Below are 24242 nucleotides of genomic sequence, written 5' to 3' on the forward strand. Positions count from 1 at the left end.
CTGGGAGAGAAAGAGATCCACTCTCCCTCTCTTCTCTTTTCACTGAAATATAACACACATTCGGATCCCAGGGCTCTCAGACAGTCTCAACTGATAGACAGACACATCGAGCTGCTTTTCCTGCTTCAGTTTGTTACTCCTCCTCCTCTTGCCCACGTCACCCTGACAATTACAAATAGGTCTCACACAAACCCATACCTGTCAATCTTTTTAATTGCTTTGTTTTCATTTTTTTCCCCTTTCCCAGAGCTAAACAATATGACAAAAAAGAGAAGTCTTAATACAGCGCGGCATAAAAGATTCCTCATGTGAGACACGCGTTGAGGGGGTTGTTATTATAATCCACTTGCTAAAGTGCTGTGCAAGACGCATGTGCTGATTTAACTTCAGCGGAGGTCTTGTTCCAGCAAACTTTAAAAAAAAAGAGGAAAAAAAAAAGCAGGAGATGATACCTCGCCGTGGCACACGTCTAACCGGCATTGAATTAAAAATGATTTGTGGGAGATTACAGTTCATCCTTACTTTAAAATACCAACAGATTGCAGAGCAAGAACTGCAGCATATGAAACATGCTGCTAATAGATTTTGCACAGTATGTGTCTGGGGATTTATATAATGTTAACTGCAAGAACAGAAGGGTTCTTCCCTTTCTTTTTTTTAAGTCAAGAAAGCAAATAAAAACCACCCAGCTGATTCCTAAACGAAAACACTCGGAACTAAAATTTTGCTCTCTTTCGGGAAGAAGGGGATTTTTTTTTTTTTTGCTTTTAATTATTAATACCGCTCCATTAAGCTACGAGTTCTTTACACTGGTAGGATGGAGTTAATTCTAGGAATCACACGTGAGCTCCTCCGACATCGGTGCAACATCTCTACTACATCCCCTCCCTCCACGCACTTGTACCAAGTTGGGATTGGCGGACCTATCAAAACATTTACTTTGGTCCCTTGACCCAGTTGATTTCCTGCGCAGGTTCCCTCTCCCAAGCCTTTTCTACAGCGACAGATTTTTTTTTTATTATTATCTTTTAAGGGGAAAGAAAGGAGGAGAAAAAAAAAAAAGGCTTTTCTGACAGTAAGAGGGAGTGGAAGAAAACCCTGCGACCCAAACAAACTGACAGCAGCCTGTTGACCTCCTCCTCCTCCTCGCAGGACGGCGGCGGGAAGAGGTGTCACCCGCAAAAGACTCTCCCGGCAGCGGGAAAAGCTTCGCCCCTTTTAAAACCGCCCCCCCCCCTCAACCCCACGCCGCGCGTGTAGCCCGCTCCTCAGCCGCCCCAACGGCCGCAACCGCCGCCCGCGCGCGCCCCGGGCCCCACGCCGCGCCCGCGAGCGCCGCCGCTAAACGGCTCGGGGTTGATTCGTACCACCTTGAGAGGAAGTGAACGTTTCGCACGGAAGGGGCGGGGCGTCCGCCCGCAGGCAGCGGCTCCTCGGCGGCGGCTAATAACAACATTAGGAGATTAGCTGCAACTTCTCTCCATTTCTCTAACCTTATCGATCTGATAATTTATCGTGCTTTCCTCCAACTTTCTTTTTTTCTTTTTTTTTTTTTTTTTGGTAGAAAGATAACCTTTTTGTAAACTAAAGAACGGGGCGGAGGGGGGGGGGGTGTGTTAGGAATTCGAGGCGTTTCTCTCTCCTCTCCCGTTTTTTAACCCCCTTAGCGAGAGGCAGCGTGCAAATTAAAATTAGCCTTTAGGAGAAAATCCAGCCTTCCGTACACCTGCCTCACTGACAGAGAGCACGACCCCAGTTGCCGTCCTCGGGCGGGGGCAGGCGGTGCCCGGGTGTGTGTGGTGAGGCGGGCCGGGCGCAGCCGCTGGCAGCGGGCTGGCGGGACGGCCGGCGGAGCGGGCCGGCGCTGCTCCTCCGTAGCGCTAGCGGCGGCAGAAGACGACCGGCTGTCGGGGACCATCTCGCCGCTGCTCCTCTGGCGGCGTTTCCGCGTGGTGGAGGGGGGCTCGGCTGGGTGGGGAGGACGCAGGCAGGCTGGAGCTTGCTGCACAGGGCTTTATTTACATACACAAGTAGCTGCGTGCGGAGAGGTTCTCCTGCCCGCTCGGTGGCGGTGGGTCCTGCGAGCTGCCTGGAGAATCCCGAGCTGGAGCTCTCCCGAGCAGCGGGGGGAGAGGAGAGCCGAGGCAGGGCATGAGTTTTAGCGCGAAAAGCGCCGCTTTGCTGAGCTCCCGGGCACCGCGGTGCTGGTGGTGGCGACGGTGGCAGGAGCCGCCCTGCGCCGCGCCGGGTCCCGCCTGGTCCTACTTCGGTGGCAGCTGGCCGCGGCCCATCCTGGACATGTCCTACTCTCGCCACTTTCTGGATTTCCAGGGCTCGTCCATCCCCAGCTCCATGAAGAAGCTGGTGGTGACTAAGCTCAGCCCAAACTTCAGGGAAGCGGTTACCCTGCGGCAGGACTCGCCCGTGCCACTCCCGGGAGACGGAGACCTCCTGGTCAGAAACAGGTGAGCACCCGTTCTCCCCTCCCCGCACCCCGTCCTGGGCCCCGGGGCAGCCCCCTCCGCCTTGTCGCACCTCGTGGCCTGCTCCCCCACGCCAAGCCCTCCCTCACTTTGGAGACCGGCTCCGAAGTTGTACCAGCTGCCATCTGGCGACTGTTAATTTAATTTTATTGTTGTTGTTTGTTGTTGTTGTTTTTGAACGGCTGGTGCTGCAGTCCCGTCGTCCCTTCCACGTGTGTGGGGGGGTGACACTTCTCCCCGCTCTGGCAAGGGTGGGTGGGTGTGTGCGCGGCTCCTGCCCGAAGGAACAGAAACACTTCGGGGCCGCTGTGCCAAGGCGGGGGAGAGAGAAGTTTTACGTTCAGTGAGCGCCGAGGAGGGAGTGAGACGCCGGGAAGCGCTTGCGAAGTCCCTCCGAGGTCCCTGCCCGGGCTCGTTACACGCACGCAGTCCCGGGGCGTGTGTCCCCGTGGCACCCACACAACTCTCTCGGGGACGCTGCACCTATAGCCGTGTGCCCCCGGCAGCGGTGATGTGTGTGCGGACCTCCTCCAGCCGCTCTCCCCTGTGTACGACCCGGCGGCTGCTGCCCCGCAAGCCTTTTTCCTGACCCCCGCCCCGGCGTGGCCCGCCCGCCACTGACCTTCGGCCAGCCGTGACTCACCGGGCAGGCAGAGGGCCGGGGCCCGCCGCCCTGCCAGCCCCGGCCGCCGCGGCACCACCCCCGCCTCTGCGCGCCAAAAGCGGGCGGCGGGGAGGGGGCAGGGCGGCCGCCCGGCTGGCCTCGGCCTCGCTCGGCGGGACGCCAGCCTGCGGTTGTCGGCGGCTTTTAGAGTGGAGCCGGGTCTGGCGGGCAGCGCGGAGGTGACATTTTGCTTAACATAATACGCCGTAAATCCTGCGCCAGTTTCAGGGCTGTGCGTCCGGCGTGGTGACCAGCTCGCCATGAAATGAAGACTGAGGACAAAACGTGCCTATCCCCAGCTGACTCCCTAAACCTGTTTGTTCTCAGTGGCTCCTTCCTAGACGCTGTCGTTCTTTCAGCTGAAAGTAAGCCTCTTAAAGTATAGAGGTTTCTCTGCCCACGAGGGGAAGCTGAAACTCTGGGAACCTCGGACTAGGCTGTGTGGCTGGTGCAGAAAAGAGCAGCACTCCCGAGTTCTTGTCAAGCAAGGAAATCGTAGTTACACATAGTTTGCCATGCTCTCAGTAGAAGCTTAGAGATGTTAAGAAGCACTAAAGTGGCTTGAGAACAATGCTGGAAGTTCTATTAAGACAGTGTGTGATTACGCGTGTATATGTGTAATCTCTAGCATGTGTCCATATGTAACACATAAATGCATAGAAAAGAAGGGGTAAGGAGGAGGAAGAACAAGGATGCCTTCAGGAGCTGATGAGAAAGCTTCTGTGTCACTTTAATCCAATGCTGACATCTCCTACTAGGATTTCTGAGACTAAAATTCTCTAAACCTCAAAGTCTAAAACATTTTGTTGCTGCATCCACTAATGACCATGATACAGTAATGGCACAAAACAGCTATCAGGCTGGAGTTAAATTCCTTTTATTGGAAGAGGTCAAAAGACTTGAGAAACAAGTAGCAAGTCTCTACTCTGGTAATGCAAGGCAGAGGAACATCATTGTTTCTCAGATCCCCTCCCCCCATATGCACTTGGAGTCTTTCTCATCCTCCCCTGCCTTTTCTGTGACTTTTAAAAATGTATTCATTTTTTTAATACGGCTTCCAGTGTGACTCTTCCTTACTCCCTCTCCTCCCTCCCTGTGCTGGGTGGGCTCCCTGGGTGCTAGGGGGATGTGCACACTTCATGGTAAGAGGGCTGAGGTGCAGAGCTTGCACCAGACTAAAGGCAGGAGCTTGTCTATAGATTCAGGTAGGCAATTACTGGGTTATAACACATCAGCCTATTACACACGTGTTCCTGTACAGACACATGCATGAGTGGGGATAGAGGGGAGAGAGAGGCAAGTGATGAAGTCTAGATTTAGAGTTCATACGTTTTGTATTATTTGGGGTTCTGTGGCATTTCCTCTCTATTATTATTTTCTGGGGAATATCACAGAAGACACGGGATCATGTTACTGAAAAACATTCTCTATATAGGAGCTGTAGCAGGAAGCAAGTTCTGAATGTTTCCCCCTCTCTTGTCACCCTGGCGAAGTGTTTTCCCATCCCGAAAGTCCTTGACTCTATGTAGCATTTAAAAATACAAGCCTTAAGTCCAACTGTATGTTTTTTAATAGGTAGAAACATACAATTAAAACCAAAACAATACAGGACTTGAGTTCCAAGAGTGCATTTGTGGATTTGTTCATTTTAGTCCCAGTCACGCCCATGAATAGTATTACTTGCTTTGAGCTTTTTATGCAAAACAATCCTCATCCACCACAATAAAATCTAGTTTTGGATTTAGGGGAATGGGAAATTAAAATGCGCTGAGTTCCTGTATGGATAGATATTTTAAAATAAGATGCTTTTCAGTAAGGGGGAACTTCCCCCTCCCCCCTCCCCCTTTTTCTCCTTTGGAGAACTAAGCCAGCAACCCTTATTTCTACTTTTTAAAAAAATTTTTAAAAAAATTCCATCCTTTATTCAGAAATGCTTCAAAACTAGAAATTGATTTAAAGCAATTTTTGAATTCTGATTCTGTGGAGGAAAGGAGGGGAAAAGGTGAATAAAAAAATCCTTAACAAAGCCATTTAAGCTTCATATGTCCGTTTGTCCTGTTTTCTGGGATGGCGGGGGAAGGTCCTTAGATTTTATTGCAGGAGAAGGACCCAAAGGCTATGAAGATTTTGTCCTTCTTAAAGGTGTTGGGGGATTTTCGAGATTTTCTTAAGGAAGTGACACATTTCGTTTCCAAAATACCTGTAACGATTTACTGTTGGGCTGGAAGATGGGAAAAAAAGTTTATAGAAAAGGGAGTAAAAGGGGTTGAGAAAGTTTTTGAACCAAGGGACTAATGGATCACAGTAGGAAAAGTGGAGGACTATTCCTGCTGAGTGTTTGGTCTAAATAATGTTTTTCTTGCCCAGTACTGGTTTGGGTGACTTTGTTTTGTCTGTGTTTAAAGCTGTGGTGCTGGTTTTCAGTGTCTCACGCTTTGTTGTGGTACGAAAAGCAGCATTCCCTCCCCTCGGCAGTGTCCTGTTTTCTGTAACAAACAATATGAGGGAGTTCAACACTGCTGGGTATAAATAAAACTGGTGACTCAATGTGCGTAATTATTTTGGGAAAAGCCCATCTCTAGTTTTTTTCCCCTAAGGTTTACATCTTGAAATGTGGAAGAAGCAAGCCTCAATTAGCAACTGCTAAAATAACTAATACATTTTAAGAAAGAAAGTAAAACAAGACAATATAAAAGATCTGGAAGGGGTCTTAAAACCCACCAGCACGCCAAGTAGTTATTACTTCTGTGCTCTCTTTTTCTCATTCTCAGAAGTTAGCAAATTGATTTTCAACTTGTAAATTGTACTTATTTCTTTTAAAAGCGAAATAATCTTAAAAACTGAAGGCATATCCTACTACATCCCTTCAGTCAGCTGGAATGACAAGGCAAATCAGACAATATGTTTTAATCCAGACGGTGCGGACGATGGTTTTAATGTGCGAGGAATCTAAGAGACTAAACAATCCTAAAAAAAAAAAAAGGGCGAACAGGAGTTTTGAGTTTGCACACAATAAAAAGAAAGTTTAAAAAAAATTAGGGGGGGGACGAGGGCTGGACGGCAGGCTGTATTGATTAATAATGATGAGCCCAGGAGCCCAGAGAGAACCATTTCCCGTGGCCCAGCAGCCCCGCAGAGACGGGGAGGGAGCGGGTGCGTGTGCACGCGTGTCCGTGTCTGTGCGTGTGTGTCGGGGGGCGGGGACGAGCCCACCGCGCCGCGGGGCAGCGCACACGGTTTTGTCCGCCCCAGGCCCCTGCCAGCGCGGAGCGGGCAGCGGCGGGCAGGGCTGCCCGGCCCGCCGACCCCTCTCACTCGGCAGAGCTCCGCCAGAGCCCACGCAGCGCCCGTTCGCGGGCAGGGCCGGCGGCGCGGTGTCCCGGCAGCCCCGCATCCCCCACCGTCGTCCGGCCGCCCCAGCCCCGCGGAAAGCGCCGCACCTTGCCCGGCGCGGCGGGGAGGCGGCCGGGCAGCGCCAACTTGCGCGCCGCGTCCCCTGCAACCGCACGGGCAAGTTGCGATGCAGCCCGGGCCGGCAAGAATTTGCATCCTCTCCGGCTCCGGAGCAAAAGCGACGGTGCTGGAGTCCTGCTCGGCAGGCAGCTTGCACGGCTTGCCCCTTCCCCTCATGCAAAGTTTTTGTCCTCAGAGGGCTATTTACCTGCCTTTGTGCTCTCCCAGCTGCGGTGCAGCCCTGAGAAGAAGGGGAAACTCCTAGAGGGAGGCGACGAGTGCTCGTTACTATTACCACTGCTCTGCCTCCCCTTCTCTAGGTGCACTGCCCCAGCCGAGGGCACGGCTGCTCCGCGCCGTGCGAAAGCAGATGTGGGCCGGGAGCGTGAGGAGGGAGGCTCTGCCCGGCGGGCAGCGAGGTCTTGCCTTTCGGGTTGGAGCCGGGGGCTGGTGCGGGAGCAGAATGAGCCCCGGGGGGCTGGCCTGACAGCTACCGAGAGCCCCCAGTTGGGTGAACGGATGAGACGGGCAAGGGGCTAGCACAGCTCCCGCGGGCCTCTCACCCTCAGCTCCCTTCCGCACAATTTGGGGTGTAAAAGCGAGAGGAGGCTGGGGCAGCGCCGGCACGTCTCGCCTCGGTGGTCCGAGCCCTTCTCCCTGGCGCCCAGGGGACACTGTTTGCCTTGGAAGCTGCTGCTGCCCCGTTACCAATTTTTATACGTCTTTTAGCGGTACTGTTTGGGTGTTACTTTAAAGTAGGATAATAGGTAATAGGATTTTTTTTTTTTTTATATCTACGAACAAGATATAGGCATTTTTTTCTTGCAGCTGAGCAGTGAATTAAAGGTAGAATTAAAAAGAGCAACAGTCACTTTCACATATTTTATGCGTGGATATGTTTACGTGTACGTATCTTTTTACATATAACACATTACGTTGGGGAAAGTTTGAGGCTCCCCACACTCTGAAGAATGTAGGAAGTCAAAATGAGCAAAGCAGTTTAGTTCTCCTTGTTCTGTGTGCAAGCAATTTATACACACATGATTCAAGGCTATCGCTAACTGCAACAATTAAAAGTACACTGTTTGCACACTTCTGCAGCTTTTACATCATATCAAGTACACCTTTCAGGTTGTCACTTTCACATGTAGTAACAGTCCCAGTGCTCTCTGTTACGTGTGTTTCTTTTTTATATTTTCCAGTTAACAAGAGTCTTTCCCAGTCTCTCTTCCCTTTCCTGTATGGAGACATTATTATGGTTTTAACAGCCCAAAAAAAAGTTACTAAAATATTGTTTGTGGTTAAACTAGATCATAACTTTCTTTTAGGCATTATCTCCTAGTGCTTAAATCAAGTTGTGAGAATGTCTCTATCTTTTTATTTAAAAAAAAAATTGGCATCCATTTTCACCTGTTAGAGGTCAGTACGACTTGATACTCAGTCTTATAATTGTAGTAGTTCTGTGCAAGGTTGTTTTGATGTGTTGCAAGTAATTTATATAAAGAAAAATATTTTAACGTTGACATTAGCTACATCAAAAGGCAAATTTGCTGTAGTGACTCCATCAATTAAAAAGTACTTGCCTACAGTAACATGACCTTGCAAATGACATCGATAGTTAATATGATCATTAGTCATTAACAGTATTATTATATTCAAAAATGTAAATTTGTTGCCAGAATCAACATATTTACCGCTTTGCACATTTTATTCTTCAGTGTTTTCACATCTTCTAAGAAGTGGTCAATTAATTTTCATCCTTCAGTCTTTTACAGAATTATTTTTAATTTGTTTGATTTGGTCAAATGGACCTGAGGAAAATATAAGGGTTTTTTTTGTTTTGTTTCATTTTCTTTTTGCAAATTTATCTTTAGTTGTAGAGTGACAGAATGTAAACTACAAGAGTCTGATGGAAGTAATCTCTGGAGTGTATGCACTATTCAGATATACCAATAATCAGAAAAAGTCTCGTACTTATCCCCCAAATTTAAATTGAAGTTTCCCCGTATGACAAATACTTGGTAAGGAATAAATCTCGTTAATATTTTTTTGTTTTCTTCTAGATTTGTCGGCATTAACGCATCTGACATAAACTACTCAGCTGGTCGATATGACCCGTCAGTTAAACCCCCATTTGATATAGGTTTTGAAGGCATCGGTGATGTGGTAGCATTAGGACTCAGTGCTAGTGCTGATTATACAGTGGGTCAAGCTGTGGCCTACCTGAAAGCAGGTTCCTTTGCTGAATACACAGTTGTGCCTGCCAAACAAGCAGTTCCTCTCCCCTCTGTGAAACCTGAGTTTCTTACTTTAATGGTAAGTGGCGCTACCGCATACATCAGTCTGAAGGAGCTGGGAGAGCTGTCTGAAGGCAAGAAGGTTCTGGTGACAGCAGCGGCTGGAGGAACAGGCCAGTTCGCTGTGCAGCTTGCAAAGAAGGCAAAATGCCATGTAATTGGAACCTGCTCCAGTGATGAAAAGGGTGGTTTTCTGAAATCCATTGGCTGTGACCGTACGATCAACTATAAAACTGAAAATGTTGAATCTGTTCTTAGGAAGGACTACCCCGAAGGTGTGGATGTAGTGTATGAATCTGTTGGGGGAAAGATGTTTGACTTGGCTCTTAACTCCTTGGCTACCAAAGGGCGGCTGATAATTATTGGGTTTATCACTGGCTACCAAAACCCTACTGGCCTCCAGCCCGTTAAAGCAGAGTTATTGCCAGCAAAACTCTTGAAGAAGTCTGCCAGCATCCGAGGTTTCTTCTTGAACCATTACCTTTCAGAATACAAAACAGCTCTGAAGCACTTGCTCAAGATGTATGAAAGCAGAGACCTGGTTTGTGAGGTGGACTTTGGAGACATGTCTCCAGAGGACAAGTTCACTGGCTTGGAGTCTGTATTCCGTGCTGTAGATTACATGTACATGGGAAAAAACACTGGAAAAATTGTAGTTGAATTACCTCACTCTGTCAACAGTAAGCTGTAAAAACAGAACAATGATATAAATCAGAAGAGAGAAAATGGGCACTTTATGCCTCAGTATTACTAGGAACAATTTCTTTTTTTTAAGCTTAGTAATTAATATTATATTAAAAAACAGCATTAAGGTGTTAATAAAAAGTTTTGTGGTTTTTTTTTTCTTTTTTTGAAAGTGCTTAAATCAGTGGCTGTAGCACGGACTTAATGGGCCTGCGTTTGATTCTGTCACTTAGGCTAGCGTGAGACAAGAACATTGTTCTTGACAGAATAAGTCTTGATGCAGAGGCAGATTCAGTCTGTCAGACTGGTTTGATAAGACTTTATATATAGTTCAGCTCAGAAAAAAAATTCTTTCAGCAATTTCAATTCCCCGATTTAAAAATAAAATTATTAGAACAAGACTAAGTAAAGAGTTGTATCTTGTGGTTGCTCTATTAATCTTTCGGAGTTTCTGGAAGAAATTATGCTCTTGATTTTTTGTCACAAACACGATAATCATAATTCAGTTGCATCATGGATCATAGTAATATTCCCTGACTGGCTACACAGGGAAAATTTATCCTCTGATTCTGACATGTCAGTAATATTATGAAAAGCAACTTGACTTTTTTTTTTAATTATGTCTTTTGTAACTATAAAGAGCTGTGCAATTTTCTTTTAAATCTTTAACTACAGGTTGCAACATTATCTCATTTTCTTGCCTTTTCATTTGCTACTATTACTGTTCACTGTCCAGTCTCCCCTTAGTCAAGTATTTTGAGATTATTGCAGTGGGATTTTGAGCCATGTTCTTGTGTGTTCAGGTCCTGTATATTTTTTAAAGATCTAATAAAGTTTAAAAAAGCTATTTAAATGTTTGTGGCATTTATTCTTATTGATACGGTTCTTGCTTACTAGCTCCTTTGTTGATGGTCTCTGTATAGCAGAGTTCTTTGACCACTGATTCTTGATGTGACTTCCCATAATCAGGCTGCTACTTCTACTTTTGCTGAATATTGCTTTTGCAGATGCCGTTTTACAAACAGCAAGACCATTATAAATGTACAGTCACGTTACCTCATACACGTACTGATGCTCAGCCATAGATTATCTAGTAGGTACAGTTAAAAGGTTTTGTAAAGTTTTGAAAATTCTTCCTCACTTAATAGAAATTATTAACAGTACATACAGTGGGGATTCCAGCTAGAAGTGTAATATTTTCCAGAACAATAAAATACTTTAAACTATGCTTGCGCTACATCTTTTTTTCCATAGCAAATGTTTAAGTTCTTAAAGACCGATTTTGCCACATCTTTTGAAATTCTATACATTTGCATGCAGTTGGAAAGATGGAAATTTCCTAAGATCATATACCTAATAATAACAATAGACTGATAATGTCTAGGAGTTGAAGGAAGAAATCCAGAGTAAACGTAATTTTGGGGCATTACTCAGGATTGACTGCACAGGACATTTTTAAAAGTAACATGTAGGAAAAGCTTATATACTATTCAGTAGTACAGGCAGTAGACAAATGTATTTTTAACTTTGATTTAGTGCATTCTTATTGTAATTTTTTAGTGCATATGTCCTTACCATCCTAAAGAGTAGTGTACAACAAAGAACTGTCCCTTGTTTGGGACCATGTCTGACCACTGGGTTTAGTCCCACTTTGGATGATTTTTGGAAATGGCAGAATGGTTTTTACTCAAGATGACCACTTAGCCACTGTGATTTTTGTTTTCACCAGGATCTGCTGTTAGAAACATACTTTCTCTTTCTTCTCTAATATTACAAATATTGTAGGGGTTTGTGTGTTTTGCATAATTATAAAGGTATATTGGCCCTCCAACTGGATGCTAGAAAGATGCAAGCTCTCAAGTACTATACAAGTTCAGAGTGTACAAAGTTATCACTGTTTTATTTCTAGGCACATGGTTTCTTTTCTTGTTCAAAGAAAAGAGAGTGTCTTTGGCCAATAAATGCATCTTAGAAAAAAAAAAAAGTCTGTCTGGGGATGTAGTAGGGCAAAAAAAAAATAAAAGAATGCAATTGGTTACATCTGTGATGCACACAGGCAAGTTGCATGGGTAACAATTTTTCAAATGAAGTTCCTGCAGTTGAATGCCAGCACCCATCCAAGTGGCCCGATTTTCAGAGGTGTTGATCACTGCTGGTGCAATAGATGTACGTGTTTCTGAGGCAGTGAATTCCAAATGTTTTTGTCATAAAAGGTCATCTTGTAACAGGATTTTGTTTGGACATACAGCATTCTACTTTCTTTTTAATATGTTACTTGATATATAACATTGAGTAATGCAACTGCCCCAGGCTTCTTCATTAAGCAAAATAAGAGAGGAACCTTTGTAAGGTTCACTTATATATATCTATGTATTTAAATATGACATTTTGTTCGTTTTAATTTTGGCTTCAGGCTTATTATTTGGCACTTTCATACTGATTACAGCATTAATAAAATGTTTAAATTTGTTATATGCAGAACTTGTATGGCCAGTGTACCAGTTTCATAGCCCTTTTGGTGTTTGGGTTGGGCAACGGCCACTGGGCTCATCGTTTTCATCAAATGCCTGTGTTAAGCTAAATGAGTAACTTGGAATATATGATTGCTGTTCCATGAATGAATCCAGAGTGAATTTTTGTTTTTAAAGATTGAACTTCTATCATCTAGATTGCTGAAAGAGAACATTATCAATGGGGAGAGGGTGAAAAGTATTTCTGAAACATGCAGATAAGGCTTTTCTACTGAGATTCGTCATAATTTTTGGTTTGCGGGGGGCTGGAGGGAAGCCAGCTTCTCTTTATTTAAAGCTATATTCTGCAAACTTACAGTTACGGGAGCAGGGCTGACTTTGAATAAGTAAGCTAGGATGGATTTAAATAATGTTTAAATATTAGATGGATGGGAAAATGTATATGGCATGCACACACTGAGAGGTTTAAATGATGATAGGACATTGAACATACAAGGAAAAGAAATACTGTAGAGTCACAGCAAGGGATTAATAACAATACACTTAATATGCTTGCAAAAAAGGTGTATTAAAAGCTGTGTGCACAGTGGGGACTTAAATGATTAAAAATAATAATACATTTGCCTGGGAAGTACTAAGTATACTATATGTAGAGAGCAAGGATTTAAATAATAATACTATTAATAATAGCAGCTCATTGAGATGTGGTTGCTAGCACTACATCCTAATTTTACCTTTCTAAATGAATTTGCTACAGAGGAATCTAGCATTGTTTGCTGAGGCTAATAACAGAATTTCGCTTTCCTACACGCATAGGCTTCCATGGAAAAACAACAAAGAACTAGATGAAGAGCTGGCTTTTTTCCTGAGTCTGTCACATGTGTGCATACGCACACACACACGGACACATACGTATGCTCACTCTCTCCTGGCCTGCAACCCTCAGCACATTTTACAGATACGCTTCCTACTTAATTGCTATGCTGGAATCTCCTAATACCTTTCTGAATTAAGTTAGATTTCTACCAAGCAATCGTTTGCTATATATTTGTACATGTGCGTGTGTGTGTAATGTATATATTTAATAAGCAGATATTAATAATTGCCGTGTCATGTAAATACAAATAATTACAGTCTCTCAAGGAAAAGTTTGCAGTAGTGTTTGTGGATATTATATATATTCCTACCTCTGTCTGAGGAGTAAAGAAATTTCTCTGCTGAATAGCTGTTAGTATCTATTTTACAAGATTTACTCATTTTCAGGTACCTAATGTAGCTGCTAGCATGCATGCACAACAATACAATTTATATGGTAAATGGAACCAAATAATGGCTTCACTGAATGTTATGGCTGCACTGAAGGGAAATGTCACGGTAAATAGCTGCCAAATTATGGATCATGCCGAAGTGTCACAACTGCACTAAAGACAAATAGCACTAGAGGCTATTGCCACTGTGACGCTTTTGAGTTATGAAGAAGAGGAGCAGCCTGATGTGAGCCTCTTTGTGTCCTCATTATAGCAAAGGGTTACTGGTGCAGTGTACAAGAAAACCCAGTCCTACGTGGTGGCTAGTTATTAATCTGTTCTTTTCGACTCTAACAGCTGTAGCAAACCAGAAAATCTTTGCCTTGCTTTATGAATACGTATACACACACACAAACAAAGAAAAACCTGCAGGTTTTACGAATGTAAATGTGTACGGGAAATGACTGGTAATGGAAAAATGTTGTAATAAAATAATCTAATCAAAGAATATTATTAAATTTAACATCGTATGTGTCTGAAAGCTTTAGTTGCTTCTTATGCAGATAGATGTGTGAAATATAAGCAATAATGCACTTTCTCTCTTTGTAAAGACTTGAGTAGTAAGGACATTACCAACTAAATTGCTTCTTCTAAACTGAAGTGTGTCCCGGTTTCTTTCATTTTAATGGGAGAGTAATAAAGATGAAAGACTAACATTTTAACTGACGGATCCCTTAAGCTACAGAATCGAAATTTATTATGTTTTGAGGGAATATGCTAAATCCTGAAATGTGGAAAGAAGCAAAGAAATCCCAGGTAAAATAAAAGCAAAGTAACTTTTTTTTTTTTTTTAAATATAACATTTTTTATGAATGGAAAATTACATACTGCTCTTACTTAAGATGAGAAAACAATTTGTTCTCTCTTTGGGGTGACAAAAAAAAAGGGGGGGGGAGATATTCGGAGGGAAAAAAACCAAGATTTGAAAATGGAGGGCCACTGCTCAGCAAGTGCTTGCTTTTTCCTAGGTTCACTTTTCAAACCCTGCCTGCAGTGTTCAGGGAAGTGAGCTGGATGTTCTGCGCACTATTGTACACACCACTAACGTACCATCCATAATACAGCACAATTGTCAGTCGCTGTTTTACAGGGGGGCCAGGGCTGAACAATCATGGTGGATAAATTACTTTTCTATTCTACAGCAAGTGGCCTTCCTACCATGTGAAGCTTAAGGTCATTGGCAGGGCAGCGAGGGGGAAGCTTATATATTAGTTAACTCTAATGCACTAATAGTGTTCAGATAGAGGAACTATACCAATTAATTACAGTTAGGTTTATTCTTCAAGAGGGGGGTGATAACGAGTTACTGTGCTGAGATACATATGTGTATTTATATATATGTGTGTATTTTGCTTCCTTGCTACTCCCCTTGCTAGAATATTCCTATAGATAACTTGTTTTATCATTAGTATCTTCATTAGAGCCTTCAATATTGATCATTGCAAGCATCCAGGTTTCAGAGAAAATAAAATATTCTAAAAAGATTTTTAATCTATAGCAACACATTTTGCTTACATTTTTGACAGTGTAGTCTAAAGGGGGAGGGGAAGAAAAACCTGTCAAAAATTAAGTAGAACATTCTCGAATGGCAATTAGCATGCCCAGAATTTATTTTATGTACAACGCAGTGGCAAGTAGCTGCTTCTTATTAAATGAAAATCCGGTATTATGTACTTCAGGAACATTCCAACTAATGAGTATGTAATGTCCTTAGTATAACACAGAACTTCTTTTTGTGTTCACAACCACAAGATGCTGGAAACTTGACAAATGATATCATTTAAGACAGATGCCTGCCTTAGGGACCTGTTTTTTGGCTTCCTGTTTCTGGTTTTTATTTCAATAACATTTGTAATTGCCACAGGATCTGTACCTGTGTAGTGTTTTCACCCCTTCAAATATACCCCATTGCATTAACTCCTTGGGTAGGTACGCAGGAATCTTTTCTGTTTTTTCCTTTTTTTTTTAAATTTTTATTTTCCCCTCCCCAGCTGGTATGTTCTTCCTGCCTCTCACAAGCACAGATACACACATAAATAAAAGCTGGGCATTATTAGACCAGATGAAATAGTAACATTAGAGGGGGTAAACGCTTTCTGCGCTAGCTGTGCTTTACTGGTGCAAAAGTACGTGTGGACCAGGCCCAAGGCAAAAAAATAAAAAGCTGTCAGGTGTGGCCTGCTGATTCTCAGTGAGTTACAACAAAATTCCCTGTACACGGCACAGGCACACAATACCTTGATCGCAGTTACACTTTCCAACGTATGTTCCTCCCCACTTAAACTCGCATGCTTTACTTAGGTTGTCGGGCAGGAGGATTTTTGACATCACTGCAGTTTGGTGGTGGTTATAAGGGGCATTTTGGCGGTGATGGTTCAACACAAGTTCTAAGTCTGTTTTGTGCCCTCCAGCAGCTCCTGCTTCCAGGAAAGCCCTTATCACAGGCAATAGCAGTTTTCAGCTCCCCAGGTGCTCAGCACGGATTCTGGCAGCCTGCAAGAAACCTTCCCACAATCCAGAGCAGCCCGGTTGGTTTGGTGGTGCTTTATAGCATGTTCTTTCTCTGTTTTGCTTTTTTGTAGGTCTTGCAAAAAAAAACTTTACAAACGGGCTGCGCACAAGAAGCTTCTGTGGTTCTGCGTAGGGGAGTTTTCACTGGGAAGCTTCACTAAATCCTACAGCGTGCCATATTAACAAATAAGAGTTGGAAAGAGCGTGAGTTCTTGGCACCTATTCTGCAGGTGAGAATTTTCTACTTGTCAGATGCACTTAGCTCTCCTGGACTTACAGGGCTTTCTGGTGTCGTCTTGAAGCAAAAATGTTACATTCAAGCCTTCTGTCACAGGACATGTAGTCTCATTGCACCTGTACTCTTCAGCCAAGTTTATCCTGTGAAGTGTCGAACAACCTCATCTTTCTTCAGAACTGAAACTAAGGACCCTGAAAACCTCAAGAAACATCTCGGTTTACTGCAGGACCAGACGGCACATCATACAAACATACCCTCTGGGCTTTCTGTAAGAGAAGGAGGAAGAAGTCTTTATCTTTCATCACAAGAGGGAGGTCAAAAGGATCGAGCAAGTGCCAGACCGAGTCACTTCTGCTGTTCTAGAGTTCATTTGCAGAGAAACGAGGCAGACACACAAATCTCATTATGCGTTACAAGGATCTGTGCACAGGCTTCTTGTGCGCTGTCTTAAAACTGAACCCCTAAGGGGCTAATTCACAAAGGGAATAGGAGGAAAGCAAATTTGTATGTTTTCTGGAAGCAGTAAGACATGACATGCAGCGCGGTTCTGGCTGATTACAGCATGCCTCAGGTGAGCTGGGAGGCATGAGGCCGTGAGCCAAGTGATTTCAACCACCCAAGAAAGACAACTCCACAGAAATGCATTGTGCGGGATGTCTGATCGCTATGAAGAAAAACACTCTGACTTCATTCACGTTGGCATGACATTATTGGCATGACTGTTTCTGGCAGCCTATCAGAAAGTTTTATTCGCATCCAGAGTTTTGAAAGCCATTTCATAACGTTAAATAAGGGTAACGCTGAAAATGCCTGGCTTATTTGCCCCTTGACACCTATGTGTAATCCCTCATTGAAGCCCTAATGAAGGGTTCTCAGGTTGTGTTATTTTCAAAGTAACCCCTGGATACAAGCAGCATAATGTACCTTTCCTCTCTGCATAGGTGTGGCAAGAATAGCCAGAAGGAAGTGGATAAAGCATGTTATTTTTCCTGTATTCTCAGTAATCGAGATGCAGAGTCAGTTATTGGATCATTTGACTTCTTACTGAGCTGGGAAACCTCAATCTGCTATCACAAGTGCCTACAAATAAGGGAGATACTGAGTCAGTTTCCTCTCCTGGGAATGTAAATGAGGAACAAGAATAACGCACTTGAAATCAGTGTAAAAACCGTCTTTGAGGAGAACCTGGCTCTTATTTCCTTGTGTGTGTGTGTGTGTGTGTATGTGTTCACGTTGCAGGAAAACACAGTTCTAACACAGACCTGCCTAGCCTGAAATTGTAGTGAAATTTCCCAGGGCCTCCAGATAACTCCCAAAGTCTTGGGAAATTCAGTGTTTTCGCAGCTGCCGCTGTGGTAAGAGCTCTGGTGGCAACAGCAGCAGCTTTGCAAGCTCTGAGCTCTCCGATGATGAGTGGTGGCAAAGTGAGCCCTGCTCAAGAGAAACTGCTACAAAAGCAGCCCTCCAGTTCTCAGGTGTCATTCTCAGAATGAATTCAGGGGTGAGGGACAGATTGTCATCCCTCCTAGTGTAAAAAACGGTTCTACCTCACCTCAAAAATCCTGAGTTACTTGATAACTATTCTTCCCTTCTCCTTCTTTCTCTCCACATCCCTCCCTACTCCCAGAAAAAGAAAAAAAAAAGTGAAATAATAGGAGGGAGGCTGCTGGAAGTGTTTCAGGCTTTTCTCTCCCTTTGCAGGGGGGAGTTCAGTTATCCTTGTCTTGTAACATGTCTAAACCTAACAAAACACATAAAAGTTTTGCCTATAGGCTCTGCAACAAAATTTGCGTAGATTTATGGTGAATATACACAGTTTCTGTTTTGCCATAGAAAGAGACATCACTTTTGTTTTCGATATACAAGATCTTTTATTCTGGTGAGATAAGGAAAAAAAAAAACAAACCACCAAGGACTCTTTCCACTTGTATGATTTCATTTGCAGTGTCTTTCATTCTATCTGTTAGTGCTACAGTTTAATGTAATGAACCTACTTTTATTGCATTTCTTCCTTTCCTGTTTGCAAAAAGCTGACATGTTCAAGAGTCACAAAATACATGTCATGGTGCAAACAGTAAGGAGCCAAATATTCCTTCTTTCCCACAAAGCTGAAATTGTAGTGGTACAAAACAGTCCAGCAGTGGTTCTCCTGGTATGAACCAGAGCCCTGTAAGGTGAATGGAGGGCTGTGGATAAAACATTGTTGTAGAGAAAAAGGTTGTAACTAGCAGGGGCAAAAAAGGACATCGGTGGTGGCATTGCCTTCAGGTGACTGCGTTTGTGCTTCACCTTGGATGAGTTTAACAGGCAGCAACAGGCTTTTTTTTCCTGTGTAAATCAGAGGCAGTCCTAAATCTAGCAGCAGTACCTCACAAATGTATTGCAATGAGAACTAATGCCAGTGTCCCTGCTTTCTACAGTCTTTTCTTCCACCTTCTTGGCCTTATGTCACATTTTTAACTAATTACAAACCCAAAGTGAAGACAATTATTTCTTCGCTTCCAGAAATATATTCAGGACTTTACCACGTCTGCTATATATAAATGGCAGTAGTATCTCTTAAAGCTTTCAGTAAACAAAATGCTAATAATGCCTTCATGATGAATGGAGGGGAATGAACAATTATTCAGGCTTAGGTTTAGTTGGGACGTCCCAGCAATTTCTTTGCCAGAGTACAACTGACATCCGCGCTTACCCAAACCGTGGAAAAGTTTCTTGGTCCTTGAAAGCTAGCCATACTGTACTGGAGAGACTACAGAGAATAGCACTTTTCCAGCACTTTCCTCTCTATCACACAGCAAGTGGAAAGGTTGAACAGACCCCAGTTCTGATACTTCTACATCAGGCAACATGCACAAAGGCCTGAATGATTTTAAGGAAACCACACAAGCATTTTTACAGTAAGAACCTGTCTCACTCCAAGAAGATATAGTCTCAGAGTGCTGTGAGTGAATTAGTCTTTTTGCTCAACTCTGTATAAAAAAAAACCAAACCAAAACCAAACCAAAACCAAACCAAAACCACAACCCTGAACACTCAGTCTTATCCCCTGCCCCAGGGCTGCCCCAGTTCTCTGCCTGGCAGACTGGCTTTACTCTGAAGCACACCAGCTCTCCATATCTTGTATATTTTAATACCGACACTGATCTTCAATCAGCATTGCCCTGGCCTTCCAGTGAAAATATGCCAAAATGTCACAGGTTTCCAAATGAAATGCAAATACTGAACTTTCTGAAATTTACTGATAGTATTTTACTCCTTTGCTGCATCCGAGCTGTACCAACAAGACACAATAGAAACAAGAGTTTAAGATTCCTGACAGCAAAGGTAAAGCTCCTTGCACTTGTCACTCCACAGATGTCTCAGCTGGATGGTGTGTAACACCTCTGGAGAAGAATACGAGTCCTCTGCTTGCTCGCTCACTCAGCATAATGAAAAGCGATGAAATACTCCAAGTCAGGTCAGCCTACCTTTTGTCGTACATAACTGTTATTACACAGATGTCACAGCAGCAGATACAAAATAAATACCTGGATAATGGAAACCATTTGCTTTGCCTTTAGCCACAGGCATCAAGTCTGATTTACTGGTGGCTGGCAGCTAGAGAGCACGGGAGAGCCAGGTCCCTATAGCCAGCCTCACCTTTACACATTCAGAGAAGGGAAAAGAGCCACGGTGGAAGCTGCTCTGGAGGAGACTTTCTTGTTTTTTCCCATGCCCTCCTTCTCATTCTCCCTACTATTCTGCCAGGGCAGGGAGATTTAGCAGAGCCATGAATCTGCGCTTACGCGCTGCCCTTTCATCATTTGGACCTTGGGTGGATGTACACAATCTGGAGCAGTCTTTGCTCAAGGCAAACAAAGTAAAGGAGGAGAGTGACATTTCAGTCTTTCATTGCAGAGTCACTCAGGTCACTTGCTGAAATTATAGACACCAGCTCCAGCAATGTTAACAGCCAACTTTAGATTATTAACCACCCTTTGGATAGCAGTACATTTACAGTGCCAGTGCGCACAGAATTCCTCCAAATTATAGGGTGTCCTAACACAGCCGGTCAAACCACACGGACCTCTAGATGCAGTAAGCAGTGTAATTAAGTCTGTTTTCTCATTTGTACTTTCCCAGCAGCACTCAAAATACACTCGCGACCACTGGATGCTGCTCGTTGCATCAGGCTGTGAAAGGAGATAAGAGCGAAGGGTGCCTTAACAATAGTTCATTAAGGAGACCTCAAACATTTTTGTATATTGCATTATTTATATTTTGGGTGATAATAAAACGCTATTTCCAAGGCAAAGTGCACTCAGGAAGCTTATTGGCCTGTAGGTGGTTTCATTTGATTAGATTTCCAAAGCGAAGGCTACAGAAATTTCTTTTATCTGCTGCTGTCCTGAAAGACCTGGGTTTTTTTCTTCATCTCATCAGGCCACACATTGTCAATACCACTGAGATCCCCCCAACTTCATTAGCTCTTTCAAATATTTCTGGGAAAGGCAGTGACCGTTTTTTTTCCCCTAAGGCTCTAGAAATTTGTCTTCACTGCAACAATCACTGGCATCTTTGGTAGGATCCATTTTTTAATGACCTTCTGCATACAGGCAAACATGAAGAGCACCTAAATGTTTAGATTCCTGTGAAAAGATCATAAAGCTGATTTTACACAAAAGAGTCCATATTAAAAAAAAAAAAATACAAACCAAAAAAAATAATAATACAGGTAATGGTCATGAATGTCTATTCCCATTCCTTAAATTGTACCCTATAGTTAGTCTAGCACTGCATTAATTACAGTCTTTCCTCATACTCTTTCTTTATTCTCCTACAGAGCCATTCTCACTGTGTAACTCTGCTGCAGTACGTTTTGTTACCTAGGTACAGATCCAAGAATAAATTTTGGCCCTGATCATGGAATATTCACTCACTTTCAAATGTAAGTAAAAGAACTGAAACTAATTAACTGGAAACCGCAAGTGCTGAGGATTCCTTGTTTATTATAGTGCAACTACCATCTCTTTAGCTTTTCTTTCTGTTGTTTCTTTGCTATAAACCTAATGCTACTGGCTATTAAAGCTAAAAAAAAAAAACCAACCCAACATGACAAACAAAACAAACAACAGAAAAACAAACAAAAAACCACCAAAGCTGGAAGGGGCAGAGGGGATAGAAACTATAAGACATTCCAAAGAGAACATGGGAGAATTTAGATTGAAAACAGAGACTATGCCATGTAAGGAGAAGATACTCCTTGGTATGGAGAGGGACTCTAACAGAGTTCATAGGTTGTGAATGGATCCCTGTGTCTCTATGTAAGAATTATTATAATTGAGAGACCAGATGACTAGAAAGAACTGCTTCTCGTGCCATTTTAAGCCATGAAAGTGTCTACTAAATATGCTGAATGTGGAGAAGAATGGCATCTTGATACTAAATGAGAAAACATTGTTTAAGTAATTAATATAAAGTACAAATACTTTCATTATCTGAAAGAGTCTGGTAGCTAAAAACCAGAAACATGGGGAGGACAAAAGATTTCTGATTTTCAGTATCATGGGATTAGTTTGACTGTATATACTCTTCACTGCCTTTCTGAATTACAGATCACTGAGATCTCCATCCACAAACACAATGTACTAGTATTCATCTTGTCAATGATATATACTCAGAGGGCTATTTCTCTAATTGATGGCTTCATCATTCAATTCAAGATGCATAAGGATGGCTATTGTTATCTAACACTAACTATCATATGTTCCTGTTGTTCCACACTTCTCTCCTTGTCAATAGCATCCAAGATATCCTATCTAAATCTTCAAGACAGCAAAAGGAAGATGCGTTATTTGTTGACTCCACACATCGCATTAGTAAATGTTTGTGAGGAACCTACACATCTACCCACTGACATCTTTAAGTATTCAATTAAAATTGGACAAGAGAGTACACCAGTACAAATAAATACTCAGTCAAGTGAAAGCTTTGCATTGAATTCTTAAAGTATTCAAAATCAGGTGCTTGCTAGCAGGCACTCAGCTGAAATCACGACAGTGATGTGAGTGTGAGAATGAACTGTGTATAAAGGGAAGGAGGCAGATTGCTTTGTGTTGGAGCCATGGCAGAGGTTTGACAAGAAATGCTTCTCCCAGCACAGCTAAGGAGGGAAGGAGAACCCTATTATATGGATGAGTGGGGCCAGCAATGGCATCTTGTCATTCTAACTTGTATAAGTAAGCAAGCTTAATTGCTCCTTGTCTTTTCAAGATGACTTTCCACCAACAATCTCATTATCACACACATATGTTTATTGCACATAACCAAGTCCCTTCACGCAGACCTGAATGCAATGAGGATGGCAGCAATATTACATTATCTAGTAACATTGTTTTTCCTTTTTTTTTTTTTTGTATTTTTAACCAGATGGATGTGACCTGCCTTCTCCTTCTGTGACTAACAGGATGACCAGAGGCAGTGGAACGTACACCAGGATTAGAAAGAATAAAACCAGAGGGAAAGCAAGCTGTCAAGAGAACAGTGTACTGAAGAGGAAAAATGTAAACATGACTTCTATTTACCAAGATTAATATGTAAAGTTAACATGTTTGTCATGGAGTACATTAATATGTATATTTTCCCACTATGTAGATCTTTTCTTATATTACTTATTAGAAAGGGATATAATCACAACGATGGGGCAAGAATGTCACTTAAAAATTAGGTGATGGCCAGTCAACATAATATAACCACTACGGTGTCATTTCTGATTTAGATGTGGTGATATCAGTGTAATTGCCGCTGGGAAGAAATTATAATGGCTGCTAATGATAAATAAAATGACAAGAAGGAGGGTCCTCCTTCACATATGATTCCAAGCAAAATTCAGCTGCTGAATTCCTTAAGCAACTCAGTGCCGTTCATTGATGAAGAGGAAATAAGCAGGTTTTGTGTAGCTGCGTGGCCGCAAGAACTGCACTGTCATTTCCCAAGCCCAAGCGTGGACACCACAGGTCTAACAAGATTTCACCACACTTTTTCCACTCAGGGGACATGTAGTAATGAAGCTCACATGAAGTGAATCTTAACACAAAGTTAAAATTATTCTAACACAAAGCCATGTAGCTAGCAAACACAAAGATAAGCAAAAATTAGGGAAAGGCAAATGTATAATCATGCGTGTGGATACTTTTTGAAGCCCCCAAATACTCCAGGCTTGTCTCTAAACACAGGCAGTCTTAACCCACAGATCAAAAGACCTTCCTACATTTGTTTTATATCATAAATGTGTCAAGAATGAGCTACACAAAGCATTGTTCACCCACTACACATGGCTTGTTAACCTAGCTGAGAGCATCTTTCAACTCATTCACACACTAAAAGCCAGGAAACCAACATTTGATTACTAGTTCTAGCATTAAGATCAAAGACCATATCTTCCCATCTGTGAAGAACGTGAGCCAAATTCTTTTCTCCTCTCTCTGCAATTACAAAAGAATCGAAGAACACGGTCAACGTTATAGTCCACATCCTGTGAATAACACAGCTCCAGTCTATAAAAGCACAAAACCCAACAGTATGGCATACATACATATTTTTTTTTCCTAGGGATTAGGAAAAAGAAGTATAAGTGAATGTGTAGTCACATCTTCACAATATTCCCAGTCTGCAGCTATCCAAAGCTCAGAGACTGGTTGATCTGTAGGTCTTCTCCTAATATATAAAGTGACAACACCTCTTAAAAGAGAAAATACCATGTACCTGCCATTTACTCTTCATTTGGGATCTTCAAAATCAATTACTAGATGGTGGTGTAAGGGTTAAGTTTTAAAAATACATTAAATTAAAACCACAAAAAAGATAGGAGCAGCATTGTTCAACCAGTTATTTCATTATCCCAGCTAGGTTTTTAGTTATCTGTTAGTCAAAGACGGTTTAAAAATATAAATAAGTAAAGATGAGTGTTCACCTGGAGAATAAACCTGTCCATTTTCAGGTGAAACCAACGTGCTAATTCAATCCTAGCTGATGCAAGCCCTTCTGCAGGTGGGTTACTCTTAGGCACATAAAGCCAAAGAGGGCAGGGGCAGTGAAAGAAGACAAGGTACAAAAATGAATACTGTCTTACATGCTTAATAAAGTATGGCAA

At 42.8% G+C, this 24242-nt stretch overlaps 1 protein-coding gene and 1 long non-coding RNA gene across 2 annotated transcripts; both read left to right on the forward strand.

Annotated features, from left to right (window-relative positions):
- The first annotated feature begins 1404 nt into the window (after positions 1-1404).
- PTGR3 (prostaglandin reductase 3) lies at positions 1405-10419 on the forward strand. Its single transcript, XM_065629416.1, has 2 exons — positions 1405-2465; positions 8664-10419. Exons 1-2 carry the CDS (start codon positions 2152-2154, stop codon positions 9586-9588), a joined length of 1239 nt encoding a protein of 412 aa, XP_065485488.1. The 5' UTR covers positions 1405-2151; the 3' UTR covers positions 9589-10419.
- A 7744-nt stretch (positions 10420-18163) lies between these two features.
- Positions 18164-22967, forward strand: LOC135985796 (uncharacterized). The gene is made up of 3 exons (XR_010605807.1): positions 18164-19568; positions 20934-21038; positions 22520-22967. It is a non-coding gene; the product is annotated as an uncharacterized LOC135985796 (long non-coding RNA).
- The last annotated feature ends 1275 nt before the right edge of the window (positions 22968-24242 follow it).

Source organism: Caloenas nicobarica, chromosome 2 (genome assembly GCF_036013445.1).
Source record: "Caloenas nicobarica isolate bCalNic1 chromosome 2, bCalNic1.hap1, whole genome shotgun sequence".
Lineage (NCBI taxonomy): Eukaryota > Metazoa > Chordata > Aves > Columbiformes > Columbidae > Caloenas > Caloenas nicobarica.

Bases quoted from the DNA above. Each gene is read 5' to 3' on its own strand.
- PTGR3 (XM_065629416.1), top strand. From the start codon at position 2,152: ATGAGTTTTAGCGCGAAAAGCGCCGCTTTGCTGAGCTCCCGGGCACCG. The intron at 2,466-8,663 runs GTGAGCACCCGT...GTTTTCTTCTAG, and splicing joins GACCTCCTGGTCAGAAACAG to ATTTGTCGGCATTAACGCAT.